We start from the raw sequence: 17323 nt of genomic DNA, 5'->3' as shown, positions 1-17323 counted from the left end.
GCAAACTTATTTGGATTAAAACTGTAATTTATGAAAATTAAGGATGAAAGCTGCAAGTATGGGTCGACAACAGGGACGATTTCTGTAATTAACTCTAAACATTATTATATTTGGATGCATTTTTATTTCTATAATTATATTTTTTTAAAATTTAAAAACAATGACATATAAAATTGATATAAATCTATGAATAATCCCAGTGTGATTTCTACTTCTTTATGGTTTTTTTAATCAGCTTTTAAGGGTATATATGCCTCATTTTTGTGGTATATATATAGATATCGTTGTAGAGGACTAAGTGTGTAGGTTTCCTTTGTCGTTTTGTGAGCGTTTTTGTGAGTAGACGAAGATTTAGTTTACTTTAGCAGCCTAAGGTACTTTGCTCCGTAGGTTGTTCAGAAATAATTTAATCCCCTTAGTTTTTAGTCAATTCATATGTATAGGTATGGTTATCCTTGCCGAAGGCTTTGTTTATTATGCTCCTACATTTTATGTTGTTATTTCCGTACTATGCTTGCTAGAGTTTAGGTATTGTGCTAAAGTTTTGTCGCCATACGTTTGCTACCCGTCCCTACTCTTAAAGTGGCATACCCGGCGGACCTGCTAACAGGTATATCGTCTTATCATGTTCTCGACAGATAGGTATAAACACTTTACCCTTTTATGGCTTTTAAATCTTCTTGGCCGTAGGTTCTTATGGAAGCAGTCTCTCTACCTTTGGGTAGAGGTAAGACTCTCTACATCTTACCTCCCCATACCCCGCTCAGGGATTGGGTACAGTAGTAGTAGTAGTTGTTGTTGTTGTTGTTTTTTTTTTTTCGACGCTAGGTCACAATCCAGCTTTGTTTAAAAGACGCCAAATTTCAACTCGAGCTCTCCAAAATTAAACAAACCCACTCACACCAAGCTAATCGAGCTTGGAATTATGTACCTTACTTCTGTATGCCTTTGAGCAATCCCTTCACATATAAAGGACTAAATATGGTTACTAAGCATACTAAGATACCGAAATTAAAAAATTTCCTACATCAAAAACCCAAAATTCCCACCAGAAGTCCAAACTGCATATATACAAAATCTTCTTAATTTGTTGATCTGATCGTCTTTCTTTGTTCTTGATTTCTCGAAGGTAATATGCAGCTATACATTCATATTGTTCACATAGTTATGTCATGTTACATTAGCATTTTTTTCGAATTTTAGATATTTTATACACAATTGAACGAAATCGATTGCCCACCAACTGTTTGATGGAATGCCTAAGTCAGCTTTTACTTGTACTTACCCGGTCCATGAGATCGTTGAGCCTATATATTAAAAAAAGAATAATGGGGAACCCTCACATTTTTTATTTTTTTAATTTGTCAGTCTTAAATGCACGATTTAACGGGAAGTTCGTTTGTTTAGTAAATGAATGAACTTGAACAAGAATTTGATGTAATAGATTTTTAGGACAGGTTTTTTTTTTGTTTGTTTGTGTGCGTTCCATAAGTTCTCCGATAAGGTTTGTTTATGTATGTGTATATGTCATATTTAAGCAAACAAACACAAAGAAAGCAAAAACAAAATTGAACATAATGTAAAGCTTTAGTATTTTATGTTTGTTTGGGTATTATTCTTTATGTTCCTTTAGCTGCCTTCCTGAATGAATGAATGTGAACAAGCTTATGATCCTTACAAACAAGCATCTATATGTTTAAGTGTTTGTGTTTATTTGATCAAACCTAAATGAATTGAATAGCATGTTCCTTTAACTGTTTGAGTTCGTTCATTTGCTCGGTTAAACTTATATAATGAACAAGACCAGCCTGTTTGCTTTGTTGGAGCTCTAGTTCAGTTGCTACAAGCTTTTCCTCCATTCTTAGTTTACATGGTTTAGGAAGAGGTTTCTTTTTTTGCACAAGATGCTAACGCATTTTTTTAAACTTTGTTTTAGTCATTGTATGTCTATTTGGTGTGTAACCGCATCATTAAAAGTTACACAATAAATAAAATAGAATAAATTAAGACGTACATTATTTGTTCATACTAAAAGCCCGTTACAAATTAAACTGTTGTTTGCAGCAGATGTGCTTAAGTTTTTGCTTGATATGGTTAGATTTTTAGCTGTTAATTAGAGTTAGTTCCATATAAAAAAAAGCTTTTAGCGTTCAAATGTTACTTTCCATATACTTTTTTTTTGTTTTTGTTACATTTGACTGATTTGATCACATTTCTAAAATAATCGACAGACCAGACTGTATAGTACTTGCCTTACCTAAAACCAAAAAACTTGAAGGAATAGCAGAGGTTAATTAGCACCCAGTTATGGACTGTAATTTGTATTTTTGCTCACTGGTTCAATGTAGTAATTTTACTAATTTAACTGTACGCAGCCATGGGAACTAAAACCAGTCTCGGTGGTTTACTGAAAGTTCTACCTCCAGTAGACTTTTGCTGTGTTTACGGCTCAAGTCTCCATCCTAATAATAGTGACAAGGTTACTTTTACATCTATTCTTGTACTAGCTGGCCATTAAAGCTTGATTCAAGCAGTGTATAAGTTCGGGCTACTTCATTATTCTAGTTAACTGTTTGTTATGTTGCTTTTCGGTTTTTAGTCATCTATGGAAGATTATATTCTTGGTGTATCAAATCCCCAAAAATGGCATGCAGAGGTATGATACTACTCATTTTGCCAGCTTTAGTTGAGTTACCTGAAAATTGGTCCAGTGTTTAACAGTTACCCCTTTTGTTATCTACTTTGATAACCAAGAATCTAGAAATGAACCGCGATCATTATGCCTCGTGGATGGCATCTCTTGGTGGATCAAAACTGGTTCGCCCCTTACTTATGTTCAATTTAGATTTCACCAAGTTATGTCATTAATTTTGTTTGTTTTTAGATCACTAATGTTGCAGATCACATTGGCATTGGTGTACACTTTAATCCATTTGTTTCTTGGAACAACAAGGTAGCGTTCGACCATTTGGTTATGTCTCATATCATTACATATTTCTTTCTGGTGAATATGTATGTTCAAATATGTAATTGCAGTTTGGATTGAAATGGGCCAGATATCGTTTTACCTGAAATCTATTCCATGCCTTGTAATTTTTATAAATACGTAGTGTGTGAATTATGATTATGGTCTAGAAGGTTTTATACGTTAACAACACAGTCGGGTGACTTTTGGTTCCTGTGACTTGTTTGTCCCATTTGACCCATTTTTTTGAACGGCAAGTTAGTTGTTAGGTGACTCGAGAATCCACAGTGACATCCAAATGATCCGGATGTGGACGTCAAACCCGCACTCCAACGTACTACACTCGTTACCACCCGCAAGAGTTACCCTCGGGGTTACCACGAGGAGGAAAATCCCTGGAGTGAGGCTTAAACCCAAGACGCACTCAAGGGAAGCAACCCCTCCACCACCCCATCTAAAAGCAGGTGGCCCCATTCGACCTACTTTATATCTGGCATTCTGGCTATTTTTGTATTTTAATTATTTGATCCAGTTGCAGTTGACCCGTCCATAGGGAAATGGATCGAATATGCCACTTCTAGTCTGCCCTTTTAGCTATTGACAATAGGGTATCGATGGTGATTGATCTATTATATACTTAATACCAAATGCTTTACTGTTGTGCTTAAATCTACTTTAACTATTAATTACACAAGCAGATGTACAAGTATGGGGTTGTTCGTACGGATGACTTGGCTCAAGACATGCTGAATTGGGACAGGTTTTACCTCAGTGGTCGCTTGCAAAAGCCTGTATGTTTCAGTTTTCACTTTTCACTGCCATTTATCATAATATAAATTCATCCTGTCCTTATTATACATATCTTTATTTGAACTATTGTCGCTTTCAATGTAACAGGTGCGTATAATTGTAGACAATTTGGATATCAAAAATACCAATTTGGTTAATTTAAGGGCTGCCTCTTCTGCTGCACTTCTTCTTTTGCCTTCAAAGTTCACAGAGGTTCGATTTGTTTCTTATTATTAAGTTGGCTAATAAGTAAATTGATTTCCTTATAGCCATTTTTCTGCAGAGAGAACTTTATGAAAAAATATGCAGCCTCTCATATATGGGTGACTTGCGTATGCTTTTTGCAGAGGACAAAAATAAGGTATTTATGTTCAGTGGCAAACATGTAGCCCTTCTGCTACTGCTTTTGGGCTATGTTTTAGTTGATCCTAAACAGGGTATTTTAAGATATTATCTATATTCTCAACTTTTGAATGATTTTATAATTTTGAATATTTTGATTGATGCCCCAGGTGAAAAAGATAGTAGATGGCCAATTTGAATTGTTCAGGAATATGTATAAGCCGTTGATTGATGAATATGCATCTAAGCAACTCTTGAGACTCTCCTCATGTGGTGATAATAATAAAACTAAAATAACTCAGGTTTGTCAACATGCTTAAAATCTTAATAAAATTTTCAAAGAAAATCAGTGGATTGACCAAAAGATCGATACTTTGCTATAAACGGATCTTTGTTATAATGCAGAAAGTTAAAATTTACCTTGTTGTAATAATAATTTAAGTTCATTCTTTCTTTAGATGCTTGCTTTTTTAAACTTGAAGCAAGGACATATAGTGTATAATATATATGGTACATTTGTCGTGACGATGTATAATCAGTATCAATTAGTGTGGGAATGGATGCATTGTCTTTTATATATGCTTGTAGGATGATAAACTACCTGGTAATAGAAAAATATCGAATGGGGAAGTCTTATGCTCCCTTGGTCCCATGAAAATCAATCTTGCATATGATATACCTTAAGAAATTTGTTGGACAATATATTAGGCTGTTAGCTATCTAATGTACCATTCATAACCCAGTCAACCTGTCTATTTGAAAATTAAAACTTGTGGGCAAATGAATATCTCATGTGATCCAAAGCCAACCTAATATGTATCAACCCTGACCAAAAACTCCCCGTTTGACCTGTTATATAGCACGCCCATTTTCCACCTCTAGCTCACATGACATTAAACTTGTACTTTTTATCTTGTCAATTCCAGGATTGTAGCTTATCTGCAACATCGTCCATTGTGTCATCCCTTCCCCTATCTATCAAAAGTCACATGAAAGTGGGGCTAGCTGACATGACAGAAGGTAAACAACCTGGTTTAAGCTTTACCAGAAAGTGCATTATTCAATGAGATAATTTGTTATGGTGACAGTTATAACAACCAATCGTTCACTTCCTTGCAGGTCAAAATAGTAAAATTACTATTGGATCACGTGAAAAGGCTGCAGCGTGCATGCAAAATGTTTTAAAGCGTAGAGTTATGACTTCAAGTGCTAGACAAGCAGTGGCTGGTTTCATAACTGCTGGAGCTGTTCATGGAATTAGATATCTTGGTAAAAAGATGCAAAAGGCTTGGAAATCTTCAACCTAGTAAGTTGTATCACTGCTACCATTAAAATTTGCTAATTTAAAAGAGAGACTGGCGATAACAAGTTAGATCCTACATTAGAATGAACATTTAACTAGAATAGTTGATATAATAGACTGGATTTAGTTAAGGACTCTCAATTTGAATGAGTTTTTTTAACATTGCAGAGTATTTTCTGTAAACTAGAGGTTGTATCGCTGGGTAACGAGTAAAATCAGGTAATTTATGAAACGGGTCAGGTGAGTTTGGATGTGGTTTGGTTGACTTGAAACACTTTTTGTCCAATGATTTAATATTTTTGTAACCTGTTAGTGTCAAATATAATCAGATCACTTTATTATCTGAATACTTGTTTAGCTTTTGAAAAATATGATTTTGGATTTTTCATTAAGCCATACACTTTAGGCAACTTTGACCCATTTGACCCATTATCCTTTTAGCTTCTTTTCTCTCTTTTAAGTTTACGTCTTTGGCCCACCAGAGATGAAACATAACTGGAATAGACAATCATGAGTAATTGGGTCAAAATTGCCGCCTCTACTTCTACTCTAATCTACTAACACACCACACTTCCATTATTACCATTCCTAGAAGAAACAAGTTTCTGGAAACCATACATCAATACAATTTGTGACAAAACTTGCTTATTAGTTCAGGCGTTTAGCCGCCATTACCACTTCTTAAGCATCACTAGCATTTGATCGGTTTCGCTGGAACCGACTGACTGAATTCCGTCCTGGCATCTGGTCTATATCACTTGACACTGAATTTCTCCCTTCAGTCCGATCCTTACTCTCACGTCGCCTTGAACCCATTGATGAACTTCGACCATTTCCTGAGAAAATCTGACCCAACAATCCCTCAATTGATTCAGGTGATGAGTATGCTTTCCTTGCTAATACACTTGAAAACCTGTCCAGAAAGTCCGCGTAAACAGGTACAATAAGCTTAATGGTTGCCTCTTTGATCTGTTCTCGCAAATCAGGCTCCGGAATGATGTATCTACTTGTATGCCTTTGAGCACACTCTTCAAAACCCTTTAAGAATGCCTCAATCTTAGCCTTTGCAGCAGTCCCGATTCCATCATCCTTGAGTTCTTCTAGGTCTTCTTTGTCAAGTAATCTGACTAACCCACCCCATGCTTGCTTCTCGTACAAGTAAGCCGCTTCTTCTGCCACAACTTTATAGTTTTTCCTCATGTAATTCTCACCCAATAGCTTCCCAAGCTCGGTATTCCTAGTTCTCATATAAATATACCAATACGTGTTCATAGTAAACACATGGTAAAGAACTTTGTCTTTATAGTTTGACTTTTTAGACTCGATATTTCTATGTAAAGCCTCCATTACATTTGAAACCGCTTCTTTTAGCAAGTTTTCATCTGTTTCGGGTGTTGACAAAATACCTGCCTTCCATATTTGTTCAGTTCTGAGTACCTGAGCCATAGGCGCGCTATAATTATCAGTGGTTAAGTATTTTAGATAATTAATCGCGTATCGGACTATTTTTGGAACCGACCCATCTTGTGGTGGAGGCAACCCATCTTGGTTACCTTCAATCTGAAGCCCAAATTCCCAATAAACTTTAGTAGAAGCATGAATTAGAAGCTTTTCTAGCTCCCGAAACCGAGAACATATATCAGATCCCGCTTCCCCTTCAAAGATGTCGTAAAACTCGTTTTTTAGATTTTCTAAAGAATTAAACATGTCCAAGAGCTTGAAGAGCTTTTGTGGCTCTTTGTTACTTCGAGCAACCCCTTCTCCGAACCGGAAGAATACTGCCATGATTTTGTCAGCTATTTTAACAAAGCATTCTTGCCAGATCATTCCATCCATGATGTTTCCGAGCACTTGGTTGCACAGGGTCTTTTCTGAAACAAAAACGGTTCTGACAGCTAGCTCAAAGTGCTGGATCCATAGGCTTATAGAAGTCTCCAAGCTTTCCCATTCCATCTCATCTATTTCTTCGGGTTTGTATGTTCTCAAGTAATCTGGGTTTAGTCTCATCAGTGCTTTTGCAGCTCTCTTATACCTCACCTGTTGATAAAGTAACATTTGAAATATGTTAACTTTCAAGACTGTTTTGTCACTTGAACCATCCTAGTTATTTTGGAAAATAAAGTAGAGGCGGGTTTGGGTCAAAATGGGTCTTTATAAGCACGGCTTGAAACGGGCCATATCAGGCTGAGTTGACCCACATGTATATTGTCCATGTTTTATATTTGACAATAACGAATCTACATCATGGATAAACTATGTAGGAGGGTTTGTTTGCATTAGACATAGAAAGGTGATGACTTTCAACCGATGTGGACCTTTTGAAACAAAGATCCGCAATCGGCCCATTCATAATAAATGAGCTGACATCGCCGTTTTTATCAAAATGCTAATAAGATAGAAGTTGATTGGTCTATAGTATTAGAATTACCTTCACAAAGATATCAATACATATATCCAAGCAATCATTTGCAGTAAGCGTCTCTGAAATTCGTCTGAGAACTTCTACCTCCATCTCAGTCCCCAACTCTGCAACGTCTGCCAACTCTTTACCATCATCACCACTACCTTCCACCATCACTCCAACATTATGATGCCTTAACTGCAGCAGAATTCCTTCATAGTCATCTTGTAAGTTTAATAAAGCCTCGTCAAGCAACCCATCAAACTTCATAGAATCCACCTCGGTTTCATATAACACTTTTAAGGTGACCAAAGTCTCTCTTAATCGATGTGTTCTAAACTGGTCCGTTGCTTTAGTCCTACTCAAAAACTCCACCACTTCCTGCAACCGTTGGATCGAGGGGCCACCTTCTTGGCTAATCAAATTAATAGCAATATTCAACTTATCAACACAGTCAACATATTTAATCAGTAACCTAAGCCTCTTGTTTTGTGACTTCTGAACCGAAAGTTTAGTTGAAATGTCGACAACTTTTCTTTGCAAAGATTCAGATATTTTGAACCCATCAATGAGGACCAACGCAGGTGAAACCGCACGGTTGATACGTGTTTCAAGTGCTTTTGAGGCAATTGAGAGCGTCTGAAGAGGCGCTAACCTTCTTGAGGCTACATTTAAACTTTCTTTTAGTGAACCATGATTTTCATCAAGTTTTTGTAGGTCTGTTTGCATACTTGAAGATAATTTTAGAACGTTTTTAAGATCAGAACACGCCGATTCTAGTTTAGCAAGAATTGGGTATTCTTCCATTGGGAGATTAGTTAGGCTTAGGGTGGTACCTTTCAAAAAAAAAAGAGTTAGGCTTGGGGTGGTGATATGAGTTATGGTTTATAAGACAGGAATAGGGTGGCAAGATATATTATGTGATAAGGAGATACAAGCAAAGACTAAATCTCGATGTAAACTAAGAAGCATATGGCAATAGAAAATTGAGTGTGGACAAATCAATGGGGTTAGCAGACAGCCGGGTGTTGTTAATTTCTTGATTTGGTCTATACTCTATATATACATAGATAGCTGTAGTCATTTGTTGAGACTTTGAGAGTGACATTTTTTTATTCTTTTTTTATTTTCGTACAAGAGAATATCAGTCGTACACTTTCGTTCCATAACTATATCGATTTCATTACATTCGACTAGTTTTTGTGAAATGATGATAACAGATAACGTGGCTAACAATTTGAGACGAAACATTGTTCGAGATTTATGATATTCAATATTTATAAAGCTCGATATAAGCTATGTGATTGATATGATTATGTAAAGAAAAAAAGCACAATATTTACAGATGTATATACTTCATATATGAGTGGTTTTATCTATGTGTGAATGTGCTGGTTAAAGTTGTACATGTAAGCTAGATTTACAATTACCGTCCAATATATTCTCATAGTAAGGTTCTCTTTTTAGATAAGTTAAATGCTTGAGTCTTCTTATCTGTTAATAAGAAATGCTAGACTTATAAATATCTTAAGATCAAAATTTTATAAACATATGTATTATGTGATAGGACCGAAAAAGATAAAATAGTAAATAAAGAAAGAGAGACCAAATGAAAGACAATGAGTATGGTTTTAGAGAAATACTAATATACATAACCGTTTACCAAGTTTGTTGAATTTGATTATCGATATGATCATGTTGAACGAACCCGATTTTTTTGTTTGTGTATGACTGTTAATTTGCGTATAGCCATTGAGAGTAAATCATTGAGGTAACGGAGTGTTTTAACGTCGTATTATAGTGTTTCTTCAAAACTAATCACTTCTAAAAATGTGTAAAGCTTAGAAACAATGTTAACCCTTAACTAAGAATATCATGATTAGGCTAATTGTTATATGCAACATAATCCAAGGTTGTTTTCACACAGTATTAATGCCTAGATAAAATGAAATGAAAATGATGTAAATATGTGTATAAAGTTCTGTGAGGATACAATTTCGGCATATTTGTTTTACATGTTGAATTTATGCCATGATTTCCAATCAATAAGCCATCTTTCTCCATTTGTTTTCACTACGTCATAGGAGCTTTTCCCACAATTTTATATCTTATATTTACATTTTTTAAATTTATTTATATACAAGTGAGAACGAATACGACGACATTTTGGTGCGGCACTGCTGCTATTAGGCAGCCAGTTTATGGTTATTAAGATAAACAAAGTGTAACACAAAAATCAGGTCCGTGTTTAAAAAATGTTATAATTGTTTGAGGCCCGTGGCAAAAAAAAATAATAATAATAATTGATCCCTTAAGATCCCGATTGGAAGCTATATTTTGTTACGTGACATTGCTAGCTTTTAGCTTAATTCATCATAGTACGATGTATTATCTAAAGACTATTATTTCATGTTTTTGGGCCTTCCATTTTCCTGGGCCTAGCTATCCCTCCCTGCCGGCCTTGATAAAAACATAAACCAACATGGAGTTCGGATTGGTACCACAACAATCAATGAATCTATCTCGACTTCACATCACATATTTGTTTAGTATGGTGAGAAGTTCGTACATTGTCATACATTTATCATTTTGTATAATAAACCGTTCGTGCGATTATCATTTCTCTAATTAAAATGGTTAGCCTCTCAAAGTTTTATAACAGTAGTTCTAATTTATTCTTTTTCCTTTATATAATTTTAACTAATATTTGTTACTTATTATATTCGCTTTTCTTTAACTTATCATATCTTTTGTTAAACTTCAAACACTAAACGCATATTATATTTCATTAAAATTACAGATAACGTAAGTGGGTTGCAGAATTTAGCAAAGAAATTTCAATTATAAATGAAGTAAAAAATCAATCTGGCAGTGTGAGGAAATATGAATATATTTTACCATATATGGTTCTTCGGCTTTTGTTTGTTCACCCGGTAGAGACGGTAGCAGAAAAAAATATCGGAAGGGCAAAATTAAAAAATTAATGAAATATAAATCTAAAAGGGAGCAAAATGGTAAAAACCTATTGGAACATTTTTAAAATCTATGAAAGTCTCTATAACATGGGAGATAAGTAAAGATAAAATGATAAATTCATAGTCAAATGGTGGTAACTAGCTGCGGCTAAACTAGAAAACTTACAATATAAACGTTGTACACGCATTGAATATAAAATATCATATCATAACGATCAACATACAAGATTATGCATATATAGCTGACTGCTTTAATTAATTTACATGTATCGATGATCATTCGAACCATGCCGTACGATCGATACCTAATGTTCAACCATTGTAGGTAATTTTGTCAATATATTTAAGTCCATATCCACACTCAATAACTTGTGGTTTGTAGATGTTAATTTTTTTATTTTTAAACATATATTATTTCTAGAATGTGCTTAGATTATTCAATATTCGACATCATCATCATCATTCCATTGTTGTTGTTATAGATCGACTTCGAAAAATTGGTCATCAAAGTCTGTAATAATTGTACCAAAACACTATATCATTGTGTAGTGATTACTTGAATAATAATCTGTAATAGATAATGACTAAGAATCTATCTATGATCGAGTCATAATATATATAGTTTGCAAACCTGTGATGACATTTCATTCTCATAAGTTAAATTATGTCGTGTGTGACTAGCAAGATCTAAGATCTTACCATCCTTCTCTCGATTTGGTCTTTTTTAAGTTAACTTTTGATATTTACATGCATTAATTGTATTGATAATCCTAATATTTATTTGAAAGTAATTAGAAAGTATTGATAATCCTAATATTTATTTTTCTATAAACTCGGCCATATAATGACATCATTGGTGTACTTATCTTCCTAACTACCCTAGTTATATAATTACTATTAATGTTGGTGGAAGGTTTTGAAAATGAACGCACACAAATATAGAACAGAGAAACCAATGGTTACCAACTCTAACTAATAGAATTAGATTATAACAAATACATCACTAACTCTTAAACGTTTACTACTATTAATTAATTTACATTTACCAAATTGAATTTACAAGATGATTAACATCTACAAGATGAACATTGTTCCTCAAAAGATTATCCAAACTTAAAAACCAAATATATAAAAGAAACTAAACTTAAAAAATCTTGTGGAGTATATCATATCATATAAGATTATAAAACTATAAAGTAATTAAGTTAATTACTTCAAAAACTCATAAGCTTCTTCATCCTTTTGTGTTGTTGAACATTTATTGGACCACTATGAAAAGGTTTTGGAGATGAAACTATCTTGTTTTCGCTAGGGTTCCTTGAATGTCCATTCTTGATCATCTTCTTTGGTTTTGTGGCCGTGTTCTCAAGCGTTCCGTCGATAGTAGGAATTACGTACCATGCGATAGAAGTACATATAATCGCCAAAGATCGTCCAAAAAATGTTAAGAAAACCATTACTAGAATCACAAAAAAAGGTAAGTTATAGGAAGGCATCCATACCTCATCAAACTTCCTTTTCAACTTCTCTTTCCATTGATCAACCTTAATCTTCTTTGTAAGTTGAGCAATCAATGGTTTCACATGTTCTATTTCCTCTTGGACTTTGATCATAGTACCATTTGTCACATCTTTAAAAGGTTCTAAATTATGATGTTGATCTAATTTTGAACCATGCAATTTAGGAAGTGAAGTAGTACTTTTGGTGTCTTTAAGGTTGATTTGTTCATGATGATGATGATCTTTGTCGTGTCTTCTTGGATCTTTTAACCTTACAATAATGGGCTTTACATCGTTGGAATTCGAGTAGACGAATCGAACAAAGGAGATGTATTGTGACCCCTTTTGGGTGAAGATCTTTTGCTTCTTGTGATCAAGTTCAGCCAAGAGAGCTTCAAATTTATCTCGCCCACGATTCGAATATGGATTCTTGTTGTTGTCTTTGTTCCTTTTGCAACAAAATCTATACTTTCTTTCTTTTCTTGAAGGTTGAGCAGTGTATGGACACAAAGCTTCAATGGAATCTTCTTCTTGATTGTCAAATGAGCCACAAATGAAAGCCATGAATCTTTTTAGTGAAAAATTTTCTTTTCTTTTCAAGATATGAATGTTTATGTGTATGTGTGTTTGTCTTGAACTTTTGGTTGAGTTTTAATGATATTTCAATAGACTTTTGAGGGAAAGAAAGAAATTGAAAGTCAAGAGGATGATTGATAAGAAGTGTTTTTGATGGAGTAGTTGATATAGTCAAAGGGCAAACTTGGGAAAAGTAGGTAATTTTTAGGAAGGTTCTATATTGTGGTTGTCTTATGAGTAAGAGAGTTATCCTAACAGTCGTGTGGGTCACGTACTCACGTAGAGATATATATTTACTCCGCAATATATAACATTTCGAGCCACAAATGAATTTTGTTACAACTATATCGATTAACCAGTTTTTTAGACTTTTTTATGATAACTTTCTAACTTCTCATATTAGATCATGAATATGTGGTTATCGGCTACTATTTTAGTCATGTGATGCCTCAAAATTTAAAATATTATTTTTTAAACAACATTAATTAAATGTGTACTGAATATGATTATAGCTTAACTGATATCCAGAATCAGCCCTTTACAAAATTCTGGAAAACATAGACTTTGACAAATATTGAGCATGTTTTTTTTAAGTTTTCGATCATGTGAAATTTGAATAATAATTCAAATTTTCAAACACTTAGCTAAACATGGACAAAAGAGGGACACCACAATAAAAGTCAAGTCTCAAGAGTCTTAGATTGAGATTTGAGACACTTCTGTAGAAAGAAAGAAACCATAATACAAATAATCCAAGTGCCCACATCAAACCGCAGATTACCTCTTACCATTTGATTCAAGTCATTCTACTTGTTCCTCTTTTCTTCTCCTGTTTATAACGAGTCTACAAATGAAAGATATTTGGATTTAATTTATAGAAAAAATAAAAATAAAAACTAATCAAGATATAATTGGAGCAAAAAATATTTTTAAGAACTTTGTATAAAGACCTGCACTTACAACCACCGAATAATTACACCAAATGTCTTGAAAGTTGAACACAATCTTTTGAGCTAATAGATCAACCCAAAAATGATCAAAATCTTATTTTATCTTGATCAGTTCAACTTTTTTTTTGTCAGTTCAACTTGAACGTCCTTTGGTCATATAACCTCCCATTTACTTCGAATTAAAAGTTGATATCGAAGATTCCAATTTTGACAAAAGAAATTAAATTATAGACCAATGAAGGTGATATAGGCCACTTGGCAATATTGTGCCAACTCCAGTTTTGAACTACCAGGGACTTGTTTCATAGTCGTAGTTTCCAAGCGGCAGACCCAACACGACTCACAGGTTAGCCGGCGTTAATAGGAAAGTTAAGCTCCTTTTGGCAAACTTCAAAAGTCGTCACAGAAGGCCGCTGGTCCCATTGGTCAAGTTGCTTATACATGCTGTTACCAACTGTAGGACCTCTTACCGAATCCAGAATCTGGATTGTTTACCAATAGTCATCACATGAACATACTCTTTCTTTAAAATGATGAAACCTGTTTGAATCTCTTACAATAATTTCTCTTCCAGATAACTCACTAGCGAATTTCATAAAATTATGGCAATCTACACATATACGTATGTTCTTAAAAATCCTTATAGCACGCCTAGAAGACTTACACTCATCATGATTTAACGCAAAAACAAACGCAAGCTTTTCACTATGATAACTTAGTTCCCGATTCTTGTCTTCCTCCTCTGTATCACGCATTGCCAAATTAGTTTCTGCTACATAACCTAACCCTTTTAACTCCTTGATGAAGTTCTCTAGGTCAATCAGTATAGTCTTTCTCAGTGGGTGGTACATTCCACCGGCTGCAAACTCATGAACCGTGGTCCCAATTTCGGTCCAACTAAAACCAGGGTCCTTTTTCACACCGAGACCTATCATTTGCTTTCTTATATGTACAGCTTCATTGAAAGTACCATTTGAGCACATTATGTTTGACATTTGTACATAACCAAGGGAATTGCCCGGGTCCAACTCTTGCAACTTTTTGGAAGATGACCCAGCCAACTTAGTTTCACCATATTTCCTACATGCTCCAAGCATGGCACTCCATATTACAGAATCCGGTGTGATTGGCATTTCATTTATGAGCTTTTGAGCCTCTGAAATCCTGCCTGCTCTCCCAAGAATGTCAACCATACAAGCGTAATGATCAAGCTGAGGAACAATCCCATAAGTTTTAGACATACTTTCAAATATCTTTGTCCCTTTCTCAACCATACCAGCATGACTACATGCTGATAACAGGGCTACAAAGGTCGTGGAATCGGGAGCTACATTCATTTGGTCAAAGCAATGCAACGCATCTCTTGGTTGACCATGTAACCCATATATCTTGATCATTGAATTCCAAGAAACTATATCCTTAATAATCATCGAGTCAAAAACTTTTTTTGACTCATGAGCTGAACCGGATCTTCCATACGCATGAATCAATGCATTTGCAAGCACAGTCTCATTATCAAACCCGATTTTGAGTATCTGAGAATGGACAGCCAATGTGTGACGAACAGTTACTAAATTTGAACACGCTTTTAGTAAGATAGAATATGCATGACGGTCTGGACTCAAACCCTCTTTACACAACTTAGAAAACATTAAAAGGGATTCTTCAGGATCCCGTTCTGCATATATCGTTATGAATGCAGTCCATGAAACAATGTCTCTTTTACCTGAGGTCTCTATAAATAGTTCATAAAGGATAGAAATTTCTCCACCAAGATTAGCATATGCTTTTGCCAATGCGGTTATTACTTCTATTTCTAAAATAAAACTTCTTTTAACTGCAAGACAATGTACCTGAGAACAATACTTAAGACATGAGGTTCTACTCATCCCGTTACTATTACCATACTCTTTGACAATTAATAAACACGAAAAGATACTAAGAAGGGTTGCACGATCAAAACCAACGCCGGAATCACGTCTCATTGATGAAAACATATTCAAAGCTTCTTCCCAATTTCCCTTACTTTGTAAAGCCACAATCATTGAGTTATATGTCACAAGATTCCGCGACTTTAAAAACTTAAAAACCGTCCAAGGTTCATACACACCATTTTCTGTATATAAACTTCCATCATCATTCTTGGAGTACATGGAAATCAATGCGTTAGCAACAAAAGTACAACCATCAAAGCACGTCTTCAATGCATGGGCATGAACCTGTCTGCCAACCTCGCGATCACAACAACTTAAGACGCTAGCATAAGCAAACTCATTCGGACGAAACTCCACTAACATCTGGGAAAAAACACGAAAACTCTCTGCATTTCTACCAAACTGAGAATACCCAGAAACAAGAGCAGTCCAGGAGACAATATTTCGCTCAGGCATTTCATCAAACACCTTACGTGCATGATCCAAAAACCCACATTTCGCATACATGTTAACGAGGTGATTATATACGTATAGGTTTGGTATAAAATGATTCTGATTCTGGGTATTGACCATGTGGTTATGGAGAGCTTGGCCGTGTGATATGGAACCATGGCAAGCACAGGCGTGAAAGATATCGGCGTATGTTTGGTGGGTGTTTGGGAAATTTGAAGGGTTGTTGTAAAAGATGGAAAGTGCTTCGTCGAGATGGCCTTTTGATAGTAAAAATGTCAACTTTTGATGGAGGTTAACGGCGGCGGTGGTGGTGAATGTGCGACGGAAGAATGGGAGGTCAAACATCTGGCAGTAGCTTCATGGAGTTGAAAGTATTGACTTTTGTCTATGTTGTCGAGTTAGATTATATTTTTGGAACATTTATTTTTTAAAAACTTGTTTAGAGGTGTATTTAGTTCCAACTTTTGTTTTTGGTGAAAGCGAATAAGTTTTTTCCAAACTAATATAATAAAAAAACTTCAAATTAGTATAATTTCAAAAATATTTACCAAATTAGTATAATTTTAAAAATAAATTCTATATCTATTTTTCCCCTTTAATTGTCTAATCAATTGCATTTGTACTGATCTTTCTTGTATCTAAGATCCACCTTTCATCACATATACAACAATTTATAATTTTTATTTATCAAGATGAGTGTTGCCAACAATGACCATAATTTGAAGAGGTTTATATTTTTTCCTAATATGTGAATCACAAATTCCTTGGGTGATCTTTTCCACCAACTTACTGTTGCTTGCTTGTAAGCATTAATGTTTGTGGCTTGTTTTGTCATACAAATGTTCAAAATGCTATTAACAAGAACATGTGTACATAGTATACATATATAATTCTTTTTATATACACAATTATAAAACTTAGGATTTTCTTTTGGGTTTTTTTTTATTTTCATATTGTGGGTCACATGTTGGGATAAAACAAGATGGTAATGAGAAGAGATGGTGATGTGAGACACACATTGAACATGAAGAACAAAGATAATTATATAAACAAAATCTATACATACGAATATATCTGATGATAGTATCACGTTTATCCTCTCCTGGACCCTAGTATCACACTTGTCTAGCTCTATC

At 34.6% G+C, this 17323-nt stretch overlaps 4 protein-coding genes across 8 annotated transcripts; 1 reads left to right on the top strand and 3 right to left on the bottom strand.

Moving 5' to 3' along the window:
- The first annotated feature begins 1043 nt into the window (after nt 1-1043).
- Nucleotides 1044-5631, top strand: LOC122608095 (phosphatidate cytidylyltransferase, mitochondrial). 5 transcript variants are annotated; one of them, XM_043781184.1, is made up of 12 exons: nt 1044-1129; nt 2376-2479; nt 2600-2656; nt 2755-2817; nt 2885-2953; nt 3664-3756; nt 3863-3967; nt 4038-4115; nt 4267-4398; nt 5023-5116; nt 5216-5402; nt 5568-5631. In XM_043781184.1, coding segments are annotated over exons 2-12 (981 nt in total). In that variant the 5' UTR covers nt 1044-1129; nt 2376-2377; the 3' UTR covers nt 5569-5631. The 5 variants fall into 5 exon arrangements, with proteins under 5 accessions (XP_043637119.1, XP_043637118.1, XP_043637122.1 ...); XM_043781183.1 differs by having other exon boundaries at nt 5216-5631; XM_043781187.1 differs by lacking the exons at nt 1044-1129; nt 2376-2479; nt 2600-2656; nt 2755-2817; nt 2885-2953 and adding an exon at nt 3008-3429 and having other exon boundaries at nt 5216-5631.
- Nucleotides 5632-6080: 449 nt separating this feature from the next.
- On the bottom strand, nt 6081-8622 carry LOC122608610 (exocyst complex component EXO70I-like). Its single transcript, XM_043781704.1, has 2 exons — nt 7828-8622; nt 6081-7436 (listed from the first exon to the last, which is right to left on the bottom strand). The coding sequence occupies exons 1-2, from the start codon at nt 8605-8607 to the stop codon at nt 6081-6083; spliced, it is 2136 nt and encodes a 711-aa protein (XP_043637639.1). The 5' UTR covers nt 8608-8622.
- A 3161-nt stretch (nt 8623-11783) lies between these two features.
- LOC122608433 lies at nt 11784-12956 on the bottom strand. The gene has a single exon (XM_043781542.1). The coding sequence runs from the start codon at nt 12836-12838 to the stop codon at nt 11990-11992; it is 849 nt and encodes a 282-aa protein (XP_043637477.1). The 5' UTR covers nt 12839-12956; the 3' UTR covers nt 11784-11989.
- A 543-nt stretch (nt 12957-13499) lies between these two features.
- On the bottom strand, nt 13500-16568 carry LOC122608356 (pentatricopeptide repeat-containing protein At1g71420). The gene is made up of 2 exons (XM_043781448.1): nt 13801-16568; nt 13500-13694 (listed from the first exon to the last, which is right to left on the bottom strand). The coding sequence occupies exon 1, from the start codon at nt 16530-16532 to the stop codon at nt 14292-14294; it is 2241 nt and encodes a 746-aa protein (XP_043637383.1). The 5' UTR covers nt 16533-16568; the 3' UTR covers nt 13500-13694; nt 13801-14291.
- Nucleotides 16569-17323: the final 755 nt, after the last annotated feature.

This window comes from Erigeron canadensis, chromosome 7, assembly GCF_010389155.1.
Source record: "Erigeron canadensis isolate Cc75 chromosome 7, C_canadensis_v1, whole genome shotgun sequence".
NCBI lineage: Eukaryota > Viridiplantae > Streptophyta > Magnoliopsida > Asterales > Asteraceae > Erigeron > Erigeron canadensis.
This window is presented reverse-complemented; position numbering and strand designations above follow the sequence as displayed.

Excerpts from the sequence above, each read along its gene's own strand:
- LOC122608610 (XM_043781704.1), bottom strand. The coding sequence starts at position 8,607 with ATGGAAGAATACCCAATTCTTGCTAAACTAGAATCGGCGTGTTCTGAT. Across the intron at positions 7,437-7,827 it reads GTATTGATATCTTTGTGAAG|GTGAGGTATAAGAGAGCTGC; the intron begins GTAATTCTAATA and ends CTTTATCAACAG.
- LOC122608356 (XM_043781448.1), bottom strand. The coding sequence starts at position 16,532 with ATGTTTGACCTCCCATTCTTCCGTCGCACATTCACCACCACCGCCGCC.
- LOC122608095 (XM_043781184.1), top strand. The coding sequence starts at position 2,378 with ATGGGAACTAAAACCAGTCTCGGTGGTTTACTGAAAGTTCTACCTCCA. Across the intron at positions 3,757-3,862 it reads GTGGTCGCTTGCAAAAGCCT|GTGCGTATAATTGTAGACAA; the intron begins GTATGTTTCAGT and ends TCAATGTAACAG. Across the intron at positions 4,399-5,022 it reads ATAAAACTAAAATAACTCAG|GATTGTAGCTTATCTGCAAC; the intron begins GTTTGTCAACAT and ends TGTCAATTCCAG.
- LOC122608433 (XM_043781542.1), bottom strand. The coding sequence starts at position 12,838 with ATGGCTTTCATTTGTGGCTCATTTGACAATCAAGAAGAAGATTCCATT.